The sequence below is a fragment of the Gymnoscopelus microlampas genome (genome assembly GCF_963454915.1).
Source record: "Gymnoscopelus microlampas genome assembly, chromosome: 4".
In the NCBI taxonomy this organism is placed as follows: domain Eukaryota; kingdom Metazoa; phylum Chordata; class Actinopteri; order Myctophiformes; family Myctophidae; genus Gymnoscopelus; species Gymnoscopelus microlampas.
This window is the reverse complement of record NC_139941.1, coordinates 16578691-16599387: the sequence shown is the minus strand read 5'-3', so window position 1 is coordinate 16599387 and position 20697 is coordinate 16578691. Positions and strand designations below refer to the sequence as shown.

General features: G+C 42.7%; 2 protein-coding genes across 2 annotated transcripts in view; one reads left to right on the top strand and one right to left on the bottom strand.

The window, feature by feature from the left end:
• nf2a (NF2, moesin-ezrin-radixin like (MERLIN) tumor suppressor a) overlaps positions 1-7527 on the top strand; it is a 44484-nt gene extending 36957 nt beyond the window's left edge. Inside the window, exon 16 of the mRNA XM_084056294.1 lies at positions 4924-7527. Coding sequence (XP_083912420.1) covers positions 4924-4974 — 51 coding nt within the window. The 3' untranslated portion in view covers positions 4975-7527. The remainder of the gene's footprint in view (positions 1-4923) is intronic.
• A 13135-nt stretch (positions 7528-20662) lies between these two features.
• The window catches only part of LOC311043975 (uncharacterized protein), a gene marked incomplete at both ends in the record, with an annotated part of 13974 nt that continues 13939 nt past the window's right edge, over positions 20663-20697 (bottom strand). The window contains one exon of the mRNA XM_084055398.1: positions 20663-20697. This exon is cut by the window's right edge and continues 24 nt beyond it. Coding sequence (XP_083911524.1) covers positions 20663-20697 — 35 coding nt within the window.

The window sequence follows — 20697 nt, the reverse complement described above, 5'->3', positions numbered from 1 at the left end:
AAAATCCTCAGTGTTCATTTCACTCTGAAGAGTGTACAAATGGAACGGTTCCATTTGTACACTCATCGGAGAGGGTTGCTTTGATATTCAAAAGAGGGCACTTCAGTCAGACACCCTCATCAAGATGGAAAGCGTTTATTGCAGTGATTGTGTTTTTCAACGTGGAGCTCCAGAACAATCTGCGCAATCATGACAATAGACATGTGAATCCGTCATAGGGTAGAACGTAAAGATACACAGGTATTCAGAACATGATTCAATGCATATGAACCTGTATCGAGTGACACGCTGACATAGTGAAGACCTACATAAATACTACTACAGGAGGAGGGTGGAGAGGTGGAGGGAGTTTGTTCACTGACAAGTCTTTTGTGTTATCAGCGAGAGGCTTTTAAGAGTGAGTTCTAACGAGAATTCTAACCCTGGTCTGACATTTGTACCACTGAGCTAATAGAGCCTGCCTGCTCGCTCAGAGGAAAAACATCATTTTGACCTTCAGGCAGTACCACTTGTCAACCAGAAACAGGATCTAAATGTCTCAATAGAAGAGCAGGGAGACCAAATGCAACCACCGCAATTGTATTAGTAACATTATATTACCATGCCATACAGATTGGACAAGATAACACTATTCACACAACAACGTTACATAATGCAGCTTTAAAGACCTGCTCCTCCCCAAAAAATCATATTTTGTGTTTGGTTAATGTACCCCCCTGTTCAACTCCTGGTAGTTCTTGCACTCTGCATATCTCCAAAGCATTAATATGCTATATGATGTTCTCTGTGGATACTCATGATGATCAAACGTATACATACATATTCATTAGATCCTGGAATGCTAAATGAGGGTAAAGATAGTGGTACTGTAAAGCTCCTTCTCCTTTAGGGATGTTTTTGTTGGAGAAAAAAAAATACTTGTCGTACATTTACTGAACATAGGCGATTTTTTTCCGAAGGATTTAAAACTCACCAGGGGACATGTTGAAATGACATGCCCAAAAATAGGGATGCCAGGCTTAATGTGGTTAAAATGGTGGGCGCATGCGATTTGGAGGGTGTGTATAAAAGCATGAGACCTGCTCGACTTCTGTTGCCTCTGCCTGAACCACCGCCATGTTCCACTTCTTAGATTCCACTTTGGCCCTGGATTAATTGTACAGCCCGTTGTTCCACAGTCTCTTCTTCACGCTGATGAAGATTTACCCTGAGCAGATTTCCCCCCAGGGGGAGCCTGTGATATGTCTATGTTAGCGGTCCGTCATGAAAAAAAAACAAAAACAAAAAGGAAAGATTGGAAGTAATGAGTGTTAAAAAAACAAAACTAATCATCCGTGTGTAACTCGTCATAATGCGGTTGGGACACCCAATCCCCCCCCCCCCCCCCCCCTCTCCCGCTGCGTTGCCTTTGGGTGAGTAAGTCAATTAACCCATTCAAACCGTGAACGCATCCGTGTGTCATTTTAAGATTTCTTTGGCTATTGAAAAATAGCAGATGTCCAACTCTTTGAATATAGGCTATACGTATTTTTAATGGGGGTCCCTGGAACAATATGTTTTGAGATGGGGGTCCGTGGCCAAATACATATCATTTTGGGGGTCCTTGACATGAGAAAAGTTTTGTTCCAGGGACCCTCCAGAAACGAAGATTTGAGTTAAAAAGTTTGCTTCCAAAAATGTATATATTCAAAGATTTGCACACATGTTCACAATTTTTCAAAAATAGCAGATCTACAAGCTCGTAGCGCGGCACTCGGTGCCGCGCTATGAGCTTGTATATCTGCTATTTTTGAATAGCCCAAAGTGTAAAATAATGGTTATAGGTTATAGCTAAAAAAAAAATCTAAAATGACACATGCTGTTCCCCGGTCTTAAAGGGTTAAGTCAGGTCTTGTTATCTCCTCCCCTCCGGCAAGGCTCTAATTTCAGAGTACACGTACAATTAAATTCCGAGCCACGGGTCTTAATAGCACTGTCCGCGCAAAGGCAACAAAACGTGTGGTGGGTAGAGGGAGGCAGAGAGTTGAGGGAGAGAAAAAAAAGCGTGAAAAGTCAACCTCTTAGAGCCAGGGAGAAATGGGGATCAGCAGAACGTGTGTGTGTGTGTGTGTGTGTGTTTGGGGAGATTGCAGCTAATGATTTTCAACGGATGAGGGAAGAATTTGAAGGAGGAGGGATTGATTTGGGAGGGGGGGGGGGGGGTGCTTTAGAATGTGGACCACCGCCAGGAGTTTGGCACTTACACAAGGCTGAGTCGAGCGCATCGGAAAAAAACTGGAGGCCAAGAGAGGCTGAGGAGAGACACCCAGTGTAGGAACGGAGGAGTGAAAAAGGGAGGCACGGAGTGCTGCTCTGGAAGTCGGGAGGCATCCAGGTGCTTACCGCATTTCCCAGGACAGCTTCTGTCCGTCTGCGCGCACAGGGAAATCCTCAGTGTTAGTTTAACTCCGAGTGTACGAAATGTAATCGAAACAGGACCTGTGAGGGTCCATTCGGCCACGTCGGTAGACTCTCTGAGTTACAAATGGATGAATTAACACTGATGATTTTACTGTGCTTTTCCTCTCCCATGGAAGATTAACCCATTAATACCTGGAACTCATCTGTGTCACTTTAGATTTCTTTGGCTATTCAAAAATAGCAGATATACAAGCTCATAGCGCTATGAGCTTGTATATCTGCTATTTTTGAAAAAGCTTGGGTCTTTTTTTTTGATTTTTTTCAAAAAACTTAGGATTTAGAAAACATTTTTAAGAATCGCCTCAGGTCTTAATGGGTTAATGAGTGGCCAGCGGACTCCCTCGACACGGGCCGGTGCCTCTGTGCTCGCACCAGGCCCATGGGCTGCGTTCAGCTGGCACTGAGCCATTCCCATTTCACAACGCAATGCCACAGCTGCAAACCGAGAGAAGAAGCCGTATTCAGAGGAGGACACGCTCGTCTCGGAAATAAACCTCAAGGCGGCGGCGAGGATGAGGAGCTCTGAATACTATAGCCTCCTACAATCGGAATTGTACGGAATTCGACCGGGGCAGCATCAGGCGACTGATCTCTCCTGCTCCCCGTTGCGCGAAAACCGTATATGAGTCCATGGCCTTTTGCTGTTATGAATCGCAGTGAGCAGCAGTGCTGTAAATAAAGAATAGAATGCTTGAATTTTCAGCGTGGAAATCATATGGAACCATGCTCTCACACACACACACACACACACACACACACACACACACACACACACACACACACACACACACACACACACACACACACACACACAGAGAGAGAGCTTGGCTCATGCACATCAAGTCTAAAATTTACAGGGCTACATAAACACAGTAGAAATCCCCCCCCCCCCCCCCTCTCCCCTTATGCATTTTGATTTGCCTACACTACAGTATATAACCCACCTCTACACATCCCCCACCCAGAAATAACCAGGATTTCTGAAGCTCTCTCATCCGCCTGGTATATATATATTTACCTTGTTCAGCCTCCTTTAGAGTCCGTACCTGAAACCCATTAAAGTAGAGTGAGTTTGTGCCCAGCCAATTTTAAACTTACTGGCTGATCCAGTTCATGTGTTGAGCTAATGGATACGGCTGGGTGTGATGGGGGGCCACGAGATGGGCACCGGATTAATCCATCACCAAGTTCACAAAGAGACAATTAACGGCACTCGTTTTCAGCCGACGTTGATCTTTAGCCCCAGGCCTCCCCCTTCCCTCCCCCGTCTGTTTGATAAATCTCCCACCAGAGGAACCCACGTCTTTCTTCCCCCATCATCGCCAAATGGTATCTCTAAAGCTTAAACTGACTCTCAGTGCCCGTTCATCCGTGCATCACTAGTGAATCCATAAGGATGCTCCCAGAGCACTTCCAAACGGTTGATAACAAATCATGATTCATTTGTTTTGTAAAAATGTTTTAAACATGAATTTCAGTCATATAAATCTGATGTGTTGTACCAGATCTAGCTAAGAGCTCATTTTCATTTGCAGTCCCATGCCATGTACAACAATAAAACAGCGCAATCACACTATATACAAAAATACTATAGTGGAACATTTAAAATAATCCGTTTTGATAGTTAGACATTTTTTTTTAATTAAACACAGAGGAATTCATCCTCTCGTGGGCAGGAGAGGAACGTCCTCTAATGGTGAAAAGGAGAATAGCCTTGTAGTAAGTGAAAATAAGTTACAGCTTTGAGTTAATGTTGGCAAGTTTGATTTGCCTTAGTCCACAATTTCACTTGCTCACTGCTATTTTTAATGTCCAGTGCAGGAATTCCAAAGAGAAATTGCTTTATATGAAATTGTCTGCCCAGAGCATGATGTAAGGCTGGGTACCAGCAATGCGGCACCCTGCGCCGTCTTCAAACAGTCTGCTATTACTTTACCAAGTTACAACCAAAATAACTTGGCTCTCTGCAAAGTAGGTACGAAGAAGTACTACTCCACTCTCTCTCTTTCGCCCTCTCTCTGTGTGTGTGTGTGTGTCTCTCCCCCTCTCTCTTTATCTCTGTTTGACAGCCGCGGCAGGGACGCCATGTTTCCTGGCAGACAGCACAACACTACTTTATCCCCCCCACCCCCACCTTGACAACAAACACTCAACACCTCTTACAAATGTGCTCTAACATTAAGCAAATACGCGTCAGGGGGGTAAATACTGTACGCCTAGGTGTTTGTATCAGAATAGAAAACGCAGGGAGCGACGTGGCAGTTGTGTGTCGAGTGCGACGGAGGTTGAACTGAATAATCCTCAAATAGGATGATGTCTCCTTGAAAACGCAGTGATTTGGGTTTTTATGTTTGCCATTTTTCTTTATGCAGGTTAGAATCCTGGATCCTGCTGTAATCGCTTTAATTCTGTTTTTTATTTTTAAGGCTAATCTGTTTCTTTGTTCCTGTCTCTTTTTTACAGTTAACACTACAGAGCACCAAGTCCAGAGTGGCCTTTTTTGAGGAACTTTAAAACGTGCATGCATGCATACGCGTGCCACAAGCCTGTTCCCTCTACATTCCCAGTCAGTTCAAATGACTGACCGCACTACTGCAAGGCCTTACGCTTCACTCCCTGGGAACCACTGTGCAGCATTACGCTCATGAAAACCCGGGATTAGTTGCCTTGGTCTGCGCCAACCTTCACCTGGGGCCTCGTGTATTGACATTGCAATGTCAACCGAAAGGGTACATGCATATTGCATGTTTAAATAGCGCTGTATATAAGATGATAGCAACCACCTGTGTGAGTGTGGAGCTGTACCATGAGAGTAAGACGCACACACACACACACACACACAATGCTGATTCCCCACTGCAGTGGTGTAATTTTGCGTGATCACTATGAGGGCCACACTGAAAGCGCATCAGTGACGCTCGTGTCAGTGACGCTTTCAATGCGTCAGGGCCACAAAATGTTCCATGAGTTGCATTTTAATATCTAGGTTTGTGAAATACTGCTTCAGTGCAAAAGGCTGCGAATGACTCGCATTGGTGATAGTCTATCTGTTTTTTGTAATTCCAAATAGTAATGAATAACCATGGGCTGTAATTTAATATGAGAATGCTTTATTATATGCCTGATTTGTTCTATTTAACAGACGACGGCTATGTTCTGTGCAGACTGTGGTTCAGACGTCTCATTCTGTGAACTCTTTGGGCTTTGATAACATGGTCCACAGTATTGAATGCTTTTCAACAGAACTACGTTGAAAAACTACGTCCCTGATTTATTTAGGGCCCATTAGCTGCCTCACATGGCAATAGCTATTCTTCCTGGGGTTCACACATTAAAAGTAAATGTCCATTTACTTTAACATTTTAACAGTAACCCTTACATAAATTGTGCAAGGGTGTATGCAAAACCTGCCTAAAGCCGTGTCACAAATCCCCACCACCCACACCCCTATTAATCTTTCACAGAGAAGACCTTTTATTCAGCGTTAACGGTAACACCATTAGCATGATACCGTTCAACTTCTAAAAGTCAAAGTGTGTATATAAATAACAAAAAACTAACTTTGATTCAAACCCAAATTTAAGTGCAATATAGATAGTGGATTTTCACAGGCGGTGAATGTTCAAGGAAAGCATTTTGATTGTAATAATCTACGGGGGTGGGAGAAAGACAATATTTACCATACAAGGCATACTGACAAAGTTGCCCTTTCTGTTTATTTTGGCCGTGCTCTGTTCCTACACTTCCCATTTTGCATTCCGCAGGCAAGAACCGGCCTGGCACCCCCATACTGTCTATGGCCTCCTTAAACCCCTTGACTGGAGTCCCCTGCAGTCTGTACTGTACTAGGCCCCCTTCCTTTTTTCGCTCTACACCAAATGTCTTTGCCGAAAATGGCCGAACTACAAGCTCACAATGTTGTGACTTTGTAGATCTGCAATTTTTGCATACGGTATTCGCCCCCAGAATAGGGACGCTAGGGTTCATGTGATAATAATATTAATTCATGTTTTTTATTTTTTATTTTTTTCATTTCACGTCCACGGTTTGTTGACCAGGAACATTAGGCTTCTTTTGGTTCCACTTGTGAACTTTCCAAGCTAGAGACCCATACGGGTCTATTTGTTTCCATTCAAGATAAATTAACACTCAAGAATTTAACACTATAGAGGTCATATTGAAATTTTGATTATTTATGTTTAACTCAGAATGTTGTATCTGTGTGTGCGCACGCACGTATGACTGCGTGTATGTGCATGAAGATTTCTGCCTTTCCACACTCATTTTTTGCTGGGAATCTATGCAAAGTTTGATGCACGAGGCCTCTGAACACTAACGTTTACATCTGGTATAACCAGAGACATCATGTTACATATCTCTGGCTACCTCAAGCTACTCATCGGGTTGATCTTCTGCACGAAGATCTTCTACCCTTGAAGGTACGAAGGGCCAGTCCTTTAGACTAGCTGATGCTTTGAACTGGATGACGGAACTGTGAATCTTGCATGGATGTCGTGGGCTGCAACTGACATCTGACTTTGGGAGCCTTTTTTGTATTTTTTCTTTTTTTTTTTTGATTTGCTGTATGAAGACGTGTTTTGAAAGAATTTGTCATTTTGGATTAATATGCTTTCTTCTGTGAGAGCAATTTATTTTGGGAATGCTAAAGTGTGGAAAATATAAATACCGTAATTTTCGCACTATAAGCCGCACCTGAATATAAGCCGCAGCAGCTAAATTGAATGATTTGTACATATATAAGCCGCACTGGACTATAAGCCGCGGGTGTAAAATCCCTAGATTTAGGAGGTCCCCTAGTGGCCGTTAGCTATAAAAATCCATAGATAAGCCGCACCGTTATATAAGCCGCAGGGTCGAAAAATGGGAAAAAAGTCGCGGCTTATAGTCCGAAATTTACGGTATATATAATTTTGTTCTTCCTGTCTTAAGTAATTAGTGAGCAGTATTTTTTTAAACTTTGGGTGAAGTTACTTTTTTTTTCTTAAACACATTTTTTATAGAGGTAATGAAATGTATTTTTTGTGTATAATAAATGAATATGGCGTGTTATGGTTGTTGTTTTCTTTATGGTTTTCATCCTGAAATACCCAATGCAAATTGACATGTAATTCTTTTTATATCTTCTGTGAACAAAATCGTCTTCCCACGGCCGCCCATAGACATAAATATGTAGACGCCGCATTGTAAGACAGCGCCGCCCCTGTCAGTGTTGCCATGTCCGCTTATTATAAGCGACTTTGGGCTTGTTTTAATGTAAAGTCGATTGTAAATAATGGTAGTTGCAGGTTGTGTTTTTTTGGGTCTTGTTTCTAAAGTGAAGTTGCTTATTTGGGCTTGCTTCCTAATGTTTAAATCAGTGGTTCTCAGACAAATGAATATGTGGAGAGACCTCTTGCTTCCATACACATACTGTACATGGGGCATACATGCATTATGAGTGCCTTGTTCTAACCATTATGGCGGCCCGGTTGAAGCATCGCTCCAATGAGCAGCAGTAGCCAATGAAGTGGCCAATCACAGCGATTGGGGGCAGGGTTTGAGGACGACTGGCTTGGGAATGCCATACACGAGGGGACAATTAGCACATTACATTACAGCTGGCGGCATACAGTAGTCTCATTATCCGAGGAGCGAACAGTGTTATACTTGCTGTGGCTTCGCTCTGAGTTCTCAACATTAGACCCACGCCTTCGACCTGGCGGAGACAATTATGAGCGCATTGAGTGGCTGAGCAGTCATTTGGAGTATGCTGCCAGCAGCGTAAGTGATTCTTTTTGGAGTAATACCTCTGCGATAGCCTCCAGATCGAGGCAAAGGGGATTGCAATATTCAGTGGAGGGATATTCATAATATTGAAATGAACAAGGAAGGAAGGAGACACAACAATGCCAAAGCATACAGATCTCAATCAAAGAAAGAGAAACCCCATGAACTCATCCTAAAATGCAACCAGCACAACCCTGTAAATCAGTCATGCTCTTGCACAATGTTTCTCCATTTTGTGAAAGCTTGAAAGACCTAGCAACCGGTTGCTAAGGTAGGATTAGACTTTTTTTGGGACAGTGTTTTGCAAAAGGTCAATTAAGCCAGTGAAAGTAGTCAAGTGTTAACCCTCCACCTCTCGGCAGATAGTGCACCCTGCTTGAGTGACGGGATCTTTGTGCATGTGTATACCCTGTGCACTTACAGGTGTGTGTGTGAGCGAGCGTGCGTGCGTGCGCCCGAGCGTATGTCTCTGCATTCCCTTGGGATTTTGAGTCCTTATCCGCGGCGACGTTTCCCAGAGACTGACAGTTCTCTGACAGTGACAGAGTGAGTGGCGCCGAGTTCACTGGGCCTGTCGACTGCTCCGCGACCTCTCAGGGCCGAGGTGGAGACGAGCGAGTGCCCTTTGGCTCGTCAACAGTGTGACGCAGAGAGAGAGACACCTCCAGGAGTCAGCCATATCCCTGGGGGACCTGGGGCAGTGAGGGGGAGAGAGAAACGGAGATGTCAAGAATCTGCCCAACCCTCCCACCCCCCTCCGATGCCACCTTCCACTCACCGCAGCCCCTGGAGGAGAAGTGGAGGAGACAGAAATCACAACCCTTTGTCATTCATCTGTCCTCAAGGGATGGCAGTAGATGTCACCACATGCGCACGTGCTCCGCACAGAGGGGGGGCGGCAGATGGGTAGTGGTTCATGTTTTGCTGCAGGGGGCAAAAGTGGAAGCTGATAAGAATGTACCGGCCTTGCATTTTAGAATAAGGAAGACGGGGCAGAATATGCTTATCATAATCTTGACAAATGAACTTGGTGGCTTATGCGTGGCAGACAGGAGAGGCCATTTTGAAGCAATAGTGAGCGACGCATTATAACATTTTAGTATGTCTGCAAACTGTGCATGTGTGTCTCAGCATGTGCACCTGTTAGTAATTAACCACTTGGACCACATGTCCCTATTGTGTCGCCGAAAACTCCGAGTTATTCCCTATTCTGTTGTGTGTATTCGCCCAAAATAGCATTGCCGTGCGTTGTGAGCTTGTAGATCGGCAATTTTCGGCAAAGACATTTGGTGTAGAGGGAAAACAAGAGGGGGCCATAGTATAGATCAGTGGTTCCCAAACGTTTTAGCTCAAGACCCAAAACAGAGATTTTGTGTTTACCCAGGACCCAAACTATAGTGAAAATAGTAGATCTACAAGCTCACAACGTGTCGCGATGAAGGTATTTCAATGACTGAGAGCACGACTAATTTACAAAGCTGTGAGCTTGTAGATCAGCTATTTTCTCTACTTCTTAAGACATTTTTATAATTCCTGGAATTTCTTAGACTTTTTTAAAATTATAAAATTATTTTGAAAACTTTGAATTTGTTTTGACTTTATGAAAAATGTTGCTTAATTCTTCTTCTTCTTCTTTTGAAATAATAATTAAAAACAAAATGACGGAAACAGTAGATGTCACAGACGGAAAACAGTAGATGTTTGGGAAACAGTGGTATAGATCCCTGGGGGACTTCAGTCAACAGTATAGGGTTCTAAATAGCACCCTCGTAGAACTCTCGTTCTCTCTCTGTGGAGCATTTTCGGTGTTAAATTCCTCCAGAGTTAAAACGACTGCAGTCTGAGTTAAAATGCTGCAGCCAGTCTGGTCCTTGGGGATGTGTCTTTTGTTACTCCTCAGCCTTTCTTCGTGCCGATATTGGATTTTATTGGGGTGAGGGCACATGCTTAGAGTGTGCTTAAGGTTTCTTATTCCCCCGGGGTGTGGGGAGCAGGCCTATAGGCTAGTATTTGGAAGCTTGGGAAGCTTTTGGCCGCACTGCAGCAGGTGGATACCATGGGAGAATTACCTCGCTCACAAACAAATGCCTGCACTCACTCACTGCCACACTTCCCAACTGTCTTGGGAGGAGACAGACAACATGCAAAACCTGTCTTTTCTCTCATTGCGGGAAGATTAGTACCTCCTTTCTCATTCCGGTATGCAGATGTGTCTCTGGGTGAGCTTCCTTAAGTCAGCATGATTGTGTTCATCATGTTTCCTGTATTTGGTAGGAATGGAAATGAGGTCGGTGTTTTGGTCTGCAAGTGAGGTGTGTGTGTGTGCGTGCGCCTGTGTGTGTGTGTGTGGGCAGGACGCCCACACACACACAGACACACACACACACACACACACACACACGCACCATGTTTGAATTGAGAGTTGCTGACTGCCTCTGAGATTCTGGTGGATGTCTGATTGCAGTCCCCCCACATGAATAAATTTACCCCGCGACCCAGAGATAACGGTTACCTCTGTTTCCACCGCTGCAATCTTGTCTTAATAGAAACTTCTCCCTGTTTCTCTCCCATCTCAATGTGGATCTGTCTTTTTCGATAATGTCACTCCCCTCCCTGCCTCTTTGTTGTATTAGTTATTCTCCTTTATTTTTTCAGCCAACGATGTAAGTTCTCTCTCTCTCTCTCTCTCTCTCTCTCTATCTCTCTCTCTCTCTCTCTCTCTCTGGGTTAGCTGTGAATTATTAATGATAAGAACACTGTTTGGGAATATTTAGGACAGAGTGGAGTGAAAAAACATGACTGATTCTTGCCCCTCACCCATCCTCCTAATATTTAAAACTCATTATGCATGCACATGGGGTATTTCCATGCACCTCGACCACAGTTCCTCGCTTGTTACTTCTCAAATTAGCTTCTCTTGGCATGGCCCGGGCCTGAATCTTCTCATCTGGTGCCGTGACAGATGGGTCTCGGTCCGAAAGCTATCTCCACCTCAGACTAATGATCCAGCTGCTTGGGGTGTGTGTGTTTGAGGGTTGTTAGTGTGAGGGGGACAGTCTGGTTTTAAATCCAAATACCGGCAGAGAGTAGCCTGGAGAAACTCAACCTTATTTATAGCCATTCGCTACGCAAGAAGTACATTTAAATATGTAAATCCAGCTGGACCCCTTCAGGATAGGTGGAGAGCCTAAGAGGGAAGGGAAAAATATACAGTTGTGGAAAAGGTACTCGAATGTTTTACTTAAGTAAAAGTATCAATACTGCATACTGAAGTACTCTGTTACAAGTAAAAATCCCGAATAAAACATTTAAGTACCAAGTACAAAAGTATTGGTATCAAAATGTACTTAAACTACCAGAAGTGTTACTAAAATGTTTGAAAATAGCAGATCTACAAGCTCACAACGCGTCGCAATGCGACGCGTTGTGAGCTTGTAGATCTGCTATTTTCAAATAGACTAGGTATAAAATAAGGCTAAGGTGGTTAATGTATGTTTTATAATGTAATAATGTATATCTGCAAAGTAACTAGTAAATAAAGTTTTCAAATAATTGTAGTGGAGTAAAAGTACAATATTTGCCTCTGAGATGTAGTGGAGTAGAAGTAGAAGTATAGACAATTGGAAATACTCCAGTAAAGTACCTCAAAATTGTACTTAAGTACAGTACTTGGGTAAATGTACTTAGTTACTTTACACCACTGAAAATATAGCTATATCCGTCTTGGTGAAAGGTCTTGGAGGTATTAATTAAATAATACGATGACTGTCATTGTCATCCCCTCCCCCATCATTCTTGACCTGTTTTACTGACCCAGTTTTTACACCTCTACGTGCCTGTCACAGCCCAGGTGCTTAGGGAGACCAGATTAGCATGAGGCTTTTTTGTTTCCCTGTCGGAGGCTTCCCCCTCTCTTCCAGTGCATCCCCTGCTCAGTCACTTAAACATCTAGGCCATTGAAAATCCTGTTTTCCAATCTCGTATTCTTGGTTGACCTCATATTTTTGACCAGCAGGTCAGCCTATAGTGTACTCATATATCTTTGACCGACTGGCTGGCTGGCTGACTGACTGACTGACACGCGCACACACGCACGTACGCACACACGCACACACACACACACACACACACACACACACACACACACACACACACACACACACACACACACACACACACACACACACACACACACACACACACACACTACGCTAAGCAGTTGTCTCTCCAGGCTATGGGATGTAGTTTATCCTCAGTTGGCCTAACAACTACCATTAAATAGCTAATCGTGGATCAATCACCCTCCAGGCTATGGAGGATGGCAAAACATCTCCAGCCGGCTACTTTAGTTTTTGTTTTACTGTCTTTCTTTGTGTGCTTCTCCTTTCTGATCTCTAGTTATCCTAGATACAGTTGTGCAATGCAAACCTCAAGCCTATTGAAATAAGTAAAACCACTCCAAATTAAGGACAATATTGACCCCCCTTGAAACACTCGCCTTGCAGACATTGCTGTCAGATTGCTTTCCCTTTTCGATCACTAAATTACCTGTTATTTTCAAACTTGTCATGCTTGGTCTGCAACGCTACATTTTGTTACAATCGCTATGATTAGAAAAACATAGACAAAATATAGCTGCAAGCAGCGATAATATGGGGCCAGGAGAGAGAAAGAGAAATGATAATTCCTTTAACAGGTCAGTTCATGAAAGTCCTTGCGGTCTTGTTTCCAATGAGTGCCTGTGAGCAATTAGGGGTTAAAAGTCTTGCTCAGGGACAAATTTCATTTCATGGACACATTTGCTGACCTGGCCTGGAATCGTACCTGGGGCAAGCAGAGTCTCTGGCTCCCTAGGCGGGCTCACTAACCACTCAGCTATGGCCACCCCTCATATAGAGAGAGAGAGAGAGAGAGAGAGAGAGAGAGAGAGAGAGAGAGAGAGAGAGAGAGAGAGAGAGAGAGAGAGAGAGAGAGAGAGAGAGAGAGAGAGAGAGAGAGAGAGAGAGAGAGAGAGAGAGAGAGAGAGAGAGAGAGAGAGAGAGAGAGAGAGAGAGAGAGAGAGAGAGAGAGAGAGAGAGAGAGAGAGAGAGAGAGAGAGAGAGAGAGAGAGAGAGAGAGAGAGATAGATAGATAGATAGATAGATAGATAGATAGATAGATAGATAGATAGATAGATAGATAGATAGATAGATAGATACGGAATAGATTGAAGAGACATAGAGAGAGACAAATGGAATAGATTGAAGAGACATGGAAACGGAATAGATTGAAGAGAAAGACATGGAAATGGAATAGATTGAAGAGAGAGAGAGAGCGCCATGGAAACGGAATAGATTGAGTCATGTTTTTTGCATTTCAACTTAAATGAGTCTGCATCAAGTGAGGCTTGAACCGGCAACCTTACGGTCATGAAGCACTCTTAGGTAGCTGCAACACTACCTATAGTGCTATATCTTTGTCCAGGCTGAGATTGTCTGTTGAGGATCACAAACTCTTGCCTTCTGTCATGACCCAAGCCCCTGTTTCACTAACACTAAGATCACTCGTTCACAAACCATTTACCAATGAAGAAATTGTACATCTCCTCAGAACCAAAATTAGTGAAAGTAGCCGATCTACAAGCTCACAAACCATTAAAAGTTGTCAGATTGTACATTGGCTATTTTCACAATGAAGTATGTTATACATTGAAAAAAGATACTCTCATTGCTATCTGAAAAGTTGTGAGATTGTAGATCAGCTGTATGTAAAAAACACTCAATTAAGTATTTCATGTTATCTTTAACAATTGCAGATGTATTCATTGATAGTCATGTTGTGTGAAATGCAACTTAGATGAAGTCTGCACCAAGTGAGGCTTGAACTGGTGACCTTCAGGTTGTGGGGCACACATTTAAGCGAGAAGCCACCAACAGACAAGAACCTGTGAAAAAGGAGATCACACAGATCATACAGTTTCACGCAAATAGCTGAAAAATCCTGGGTTTAAGTGTTTTTCAAACTGCTCAAGATTGCGGACAATCTAAGGGCGGTGCTTACTGGTCAACGTGATAGATGTGTTCCTCATTAGTCAAGGCACATGTGTAAGCAGGTCTAATGGCTGTCGGCCAAACGAGGCATGACTTTTGCCTGTTTAAAGTTTCAATTTTCAAAAAATTGCTATAGCGCCCCCGTTTGACCAATTGGAGTAAGATTGGTTTCAGTGATATTTGGAATGGCCCTTTACATTTCTGCAAAGTTTCAAAGAACGGTAAGTCTGCATGTATGTGTTAGGGGCAGATGAATAATTGTCATAAAACTGCAATATTCATTGGCTCATTAAAGCTTCATTTTTTCACTTATGGAAGATATTTTGCAAACGTTTTTTGGTATAGGTCCAAAGTTCATGTGTAAAAAGTTTCGTGCAGATTACTCAAAAATCCCAGGAGGAGATAGGTTTTAACTGTTTTTCATATAATTCAAAATGGTGGGAGATCTAAAGGTCAGAGGTCAAAAGTCAGAGTGTGAAAGTTGTTCAGCATGAGGAGACGCATGTGTGCATCGAAGTTTCATGGCTGTAGGTGAAACAGGGCATGAGTTGTACCTGTTCAAAGTTGTCATTTTCAACTGAGTGTTATAGCGCCACCTTTTGACGAAAGATTGTGAGATTTATTTTTTGATCGTTTTTCATGACCATCTACCATATGGCCGAGTTTCATAAAAAGCGACTGCACGGTTCAGCCAGAACTGGCAAAAACGGCAGAAGAAGAAGAAGAAGAAGAAGAAGAAGAAGAAATGGAATAATGCGAATAACAATATGGGTCCATGCTGGAAGCCTGGCCCCATAATGAGGGTTGACTTAGAGTCCCTGCACTACAGACATGAGACACTAAACAGTAGCACACTTCTAGTGAGGCAGAAATGATTGCACACCTGTGCAATGGCATAAATATACAGGACTGGAATTTTTGTTAACTAGATTTTCTTCAAATGTAACAGCTAGCTGTGGTGCCCCATGTGTGTGCAATTCAGGCTGTTTGGTGTGACTAGTCTCATGGCCGACCAAGTTTGGTGTAGATCGGAGCAACTATCGCCTCATAACCTGGCTGGCAAATCGACGTTCTTCTGGCAATTAAGCCATTTCTCCTGGTATTCTGGGGTTTGTTGAATCAATTAATAATAATGTGGTCCTATTCTACTGGCACTCATTGGTCATTTGTTGTGGTAGAAGCTCAGACTACAATATGCATTTTGAGTGGATGCTTTTCACAAAGATGAAATAACTTGTAAGCAATGGCTGACGCAATTAGAGGGAAGAGTAGGCTTAGCTAATAGCTACTTCCTTATGATATCGTCCAAAAAACAGCTGTGCAACAAAGGATAATCTTTGCCACCATAGTGTAATGGAGCTCGCCCACTCTCCGCTCCCAATTCCTGCTGCACTCAATTTTCTAGTATTATCTTACATTCATCTAAATTAAAATGTCTCAGTGTTTTGCTTCCAACTGCAGACATACAATGAAGATGCTGCTTCTACTGATATTCTAAAGACCAGGAAACAAGTGATGATGTATAATGTTTTGTTTTTTTTTAACAATATCGTATGTCTCTTTGATATACTGATATGCGAGACACATCATTTGTAGTGTTAAGTGCTAGATACAGTACTTGGGATATTGTGAACGTGTTGAATATCTTGTTAACCTTTTTGTTACTAGTGTCTCTGTACTTTTTCTCTACCCTTGCCTGTATCTTTGTTTCATCTCTAATGCGGTGCTGCTAGGATGACTGAAATTCCCTCTGGATTAATCAAGGTCTGTCCTATATACTGCAGAGGGCAGAGGTCCAGGGAGCCTCAGCCCACAGAGAGTTGAATGTGCTCGCAGAGGGAACTCTGAAATCGAATCAAATAATACATCTTGTCTCCTTGGAGAGCCAAATACAAGGCTTCTCCTCCAAGGGGTCAACCCGTGTTTGAACCCCTTTCAACCTGGCATTCCAATCTTTGACATAATAGGCAGAAATATTCAAACATGTTTGAAAATAGCAGATCTACAAGCTCACAACGCACCACGTTGCGAATCGATGCACTGTGAGTTGTCATATCGTTACGTGTAAAATGGGGCTTAGCTGGTTTAAGATGGACTCATGACTTCTAACTACCTATATCTTGATACATTACCTGCTTACGCTCTAAATGAATTCCCAGTGACCTATACAGTTTAGGATCACATCAGTTAAAGATAGCTCCACAGGAAATATATTTAGCCAAGTATACTTTTACTCCAAGAAATATTAATGGCTATAGAGCCTTGAGACATACAGTAGACAGAGTCTGACAGACTGACCCGCAGACAGACAGATACATGCAGACATCCTTGTTGGACTTTCGGTTCTGAACAACTGTCAGTCGGTCTGAATTCCCACTTGGCAGAACACATCTCCGGATCATTGGCGACACTCACACACCAAGTTTGAAGTCGATTGATTCGGACGGTGCCTGAGTCATGCCTGGGAAAGACAGACAGACAGACAGACAGGCAAGCAGGCAGGCAGGCAGGCAGACAGGCAGGCAGACAGGCAGGCAGGCAGGCAGACAGACAGACAGACAGACAGACAGACAGACAGACAGACAGACAGACAGACAGACAGACAGACAGACAGACAGACAGACAGACAGACAGACAGACAGACAGACAGACAGACAGACAGACAGGCGGGCAGGCGCGTGCACACACACACAAGTACGTTTCAAACTAAATTAAAGAATGAAAACAAATTGCCATCTACCATAGTAAAAAAAAAAGATAGTATTACCTTAATTTGGACAGAACAAGCGCAGATGGCCAATCCCACTATAATTCCCTTTCAGCTGACCTGGTCGACCCCATGCTATAATAGCAGAGAATGAGGAGACAATGCCCTTTTTTTCAAGCAAAGAGCAACCAAGGTCCTCACTAGAGATTACAGAGCAGCCAGGGAGCTGGGAGGGGGATTGAGGCCAAATAATTCGAGGGATGTTGGGCTTTCGGCATCCAGACGAGCAATCCCCGTACATCTCTATTTTGCAGTTTCCAACTCTCCACTTTCTAGGTCTGGTCCAATGATTTATTTTTCATAACACATCATACTCAATACAATCTTAGAGAAGATTACATTTCTATACTTCAAATCACCCCCCCGGTGAATTGTATCCCCTAACCTTGAACTCATGGCTGGTTTCACAACCTCCATTGTTCAGGTACATCTCTATATTCAGTAATATCATAATTATATTGTCGGCTACTTCCATGTTGGGTCATATACGGCTACTTGGTTCCTGTTTTTATTAGCTCTGTTAACCCATTCAATCCGGGAACGCATCTGTGTCATTTTAGATTATAACCGTTATTTTATACTTTGGCTATTCAAAAATGCCGCGCTATGAGCTTGTAGATCTGCTATTTTTGAAAAATCTTGAACATTTGTGCAAATACAAATACATTAAAAATACATTAATTAAGTGCTTTACTTCTTAATGTTCTATACCAGGCCAAAGGCCAGGGATAGAGATGATGTATTTGTCCCTGAGTGTGTGCGTGTGCGTCTGTCTGTACGTCTGTCAGTCAGTCAGTCAGTCAGTCTGTCTTTTCGGGAATAATCTCAAAAGCCATTGGACTGATCAGTGCCAACGCTTTTTGAGCACACTGCCAAGGAAGTGATTCCTTGAATATGTTTTCAATCCGCCAACGACAACAATGTTATTTTATATTTTGATGTACATGAAATAACATTACATCAGACCCACCGTTCCTTCGTCCATCCAGGCTATGGGATCATGGCTATCGAGTGGAACTAGCCAATCGGGCACAATCTGTCCGTCCAGCATGCTCTGAAGTAGGGCTCTGCTTCAGAGCGAGTTTTACAATTACTGAGACAGATACACACACAGTGACAACAAAAAACATTACAACTATGACGTGCACACATGTGTATGCACACAGACAGACAATGACACATATACGCTGTGCGTGCATGCCCAAGAGACTGATAGACAGAGAGACTGCAGCGCCTGCTGTATTACTCACGTGCATGTGCACTGCACGCGCATGGGGCAGACACACCTTGAGTTAAAACCCACGGAATGTAACGTGCTAATGCGACAACATACCCTATGCACCTGTCACACACACGCACGCATACATGCACGTGCACCGGGCACAGAGAGGCAGACAGAGAGGCCAGAGTTTGAAGCTACTGCGTCAGACAGTTTAAGTGTTATAATTGGGGTGTGCCTCCTGGCACTTGATCATGCTGTGAAGAAGAAAATGATGTAAAATCGTTACATGCCAGGATATAATTTCTGCCACTTAATGCTTGCTACGCCAAACCGTTGCTTTTATTCTGCCTCTCTGTAACTTTTTAAGCTCCATTACTTAAATGCCACTATCATAGGCCAGCAGCTTTACGCTCCAATTTTGCAGCACATTAGCACTATATACGCCTACACCTAGTACAGATTATAATCAACGCAATCCTGCCATGACAAATCCAGTCCATTATATTATTTTAAAGCAAACATTAACTCAAATCTTTGCTTCTGGGGGTCCCTTGAACAAGATATTTTGAGATGAGGGTCCACGGCCGAATTCATATCATTTTGGGGGTCCTTGACATGAAAAAGTTTGAAAACCACTGATATAGAAACATACGTTTTTCAGAAAACCGATTTAGAAGACATTCTGCAGAATCGGAACCTCAGGCCTCAATGGGTTAAACCTTCCTACACAATGTTCACTCTATGCAATTGCATGTGTCACGCATCAACATACAGTACATGCTTTTTGGGTTGACGCAATGCCACACATCATCCATGCCAATGTCACGTTCTGCCTCTTAGCACCAGTGGTGTAAAGTAACTAAGTACATGTACTCAAGTACTGTACTTAAGTACACTGTTGAGGTATCTTTTACTTTACTGAAGTATTTACAATTTTCTGTACTTTTGCTGCTACTCCACTACATCTCAGAGGCAAATATTATACTTTTACACCACTACAATTATTTGAATACTTTAGTTACTAGTTACTTTGTTGATTTGCATTATTATTACAAAACATACACTAACCACTTCAGCCCCGTGATGCGACGCATTGTGAGCTTGTAGATCTGCTATTTTCAAAGGATTTCTAGACATTTTATACATAGGAAAACTTGTGAAATGGGACCTTCAGCATAATGAGTGCTTTCTACTTTTGGGACTTTAAGACGTACATTTTGATACCAATATTTTTGTACTTTTACTAAGTAAATGTTGAATTCACGACTTTTACTTGTAACAGAGTATTTCTACATTGCAGTATTGATACTTTTACTTAAGTAAAACATTTGAGTACTTTTTCCACCACTGCTTACCACATACTTTCACCTAATGGAAAAGCAAAAAAGGAGGGTTGAGCTTATGCTATAGATGCATGATACCACTTTTTGTATTATGATGTAATCTTGTCATGTTGTATGTTGTTAGTATATTGGTGTCTTGTCTTTGTTTATTGAAAAAGGTATTAAGAATGACGGTGTCTCTAGAGTGTCTCATAGACTGTGCTATGATAATGGGTACTGTACTAAGTGGTAGGTTCTCTGACAACGGGTACAACAGGCACAACCAGTATTGCCTAACCGAAGGGGCATGCGTTGCAGTAACACTGAGCATCCCCTGTTGAAAACCCATGGTATAAAGTTTAAACCATAATCATGGTATCAAAGAAGCTACAGTTTACAAAAGCCAGTAATTGTTCCAGAAAGGGGCAGGAGAGAGCAGAAAAGTAGTAGAAACTAGAAAAAGTGCTCCTTGGAGCACAGGTCTCCGCCAGGTCAGGTAGATTATTGTGGGGCAGTCGCCAATCAGGAAGGAATATGAAAAATCGGACGGATCCGTCTTGATCACTTGACTATAGAGATAATCCGATTTGAGATGTTTGGACAAAATTTGTGGGAGTAATATATATATATATATTTTTGCAAAAATCGGCCTCCTGGTGGCGCTATAATAAGGGCAATGTTAAAAGGGTGGCATTTGTTCCTCAACGTAGTGCGAATGTGCGTGCAAAGTTTCATCGCAATCGGACGCTGCATTCATGATTTGCGTAATTTTGTTAAAAACGAGCCACTCCTGCAAACTTTTGATGTCAATCTTAGTCAATCAGGATGGAATGGGAAAAATCTAACAGATCCGTCTTGATCACATGACTATAGAGATCATGTGCACCGATTTGGTGCAAAACTTACTCTCTCGCCATGCCATTCGGCCTGGCGGAGAAAAAAAATTAGATAGATGTTTTGTCTATGTATCTATCTATCCACGATATGATGTCTCCTCAATTTTATGATGATGGAAACTAGTTTCTCTTCAGTAGAAAACACATGATATGCACATCTGAGGATTTGAATTATTTTATTAGACATTCTTCTCTACTTTCTCCACAGCAACTG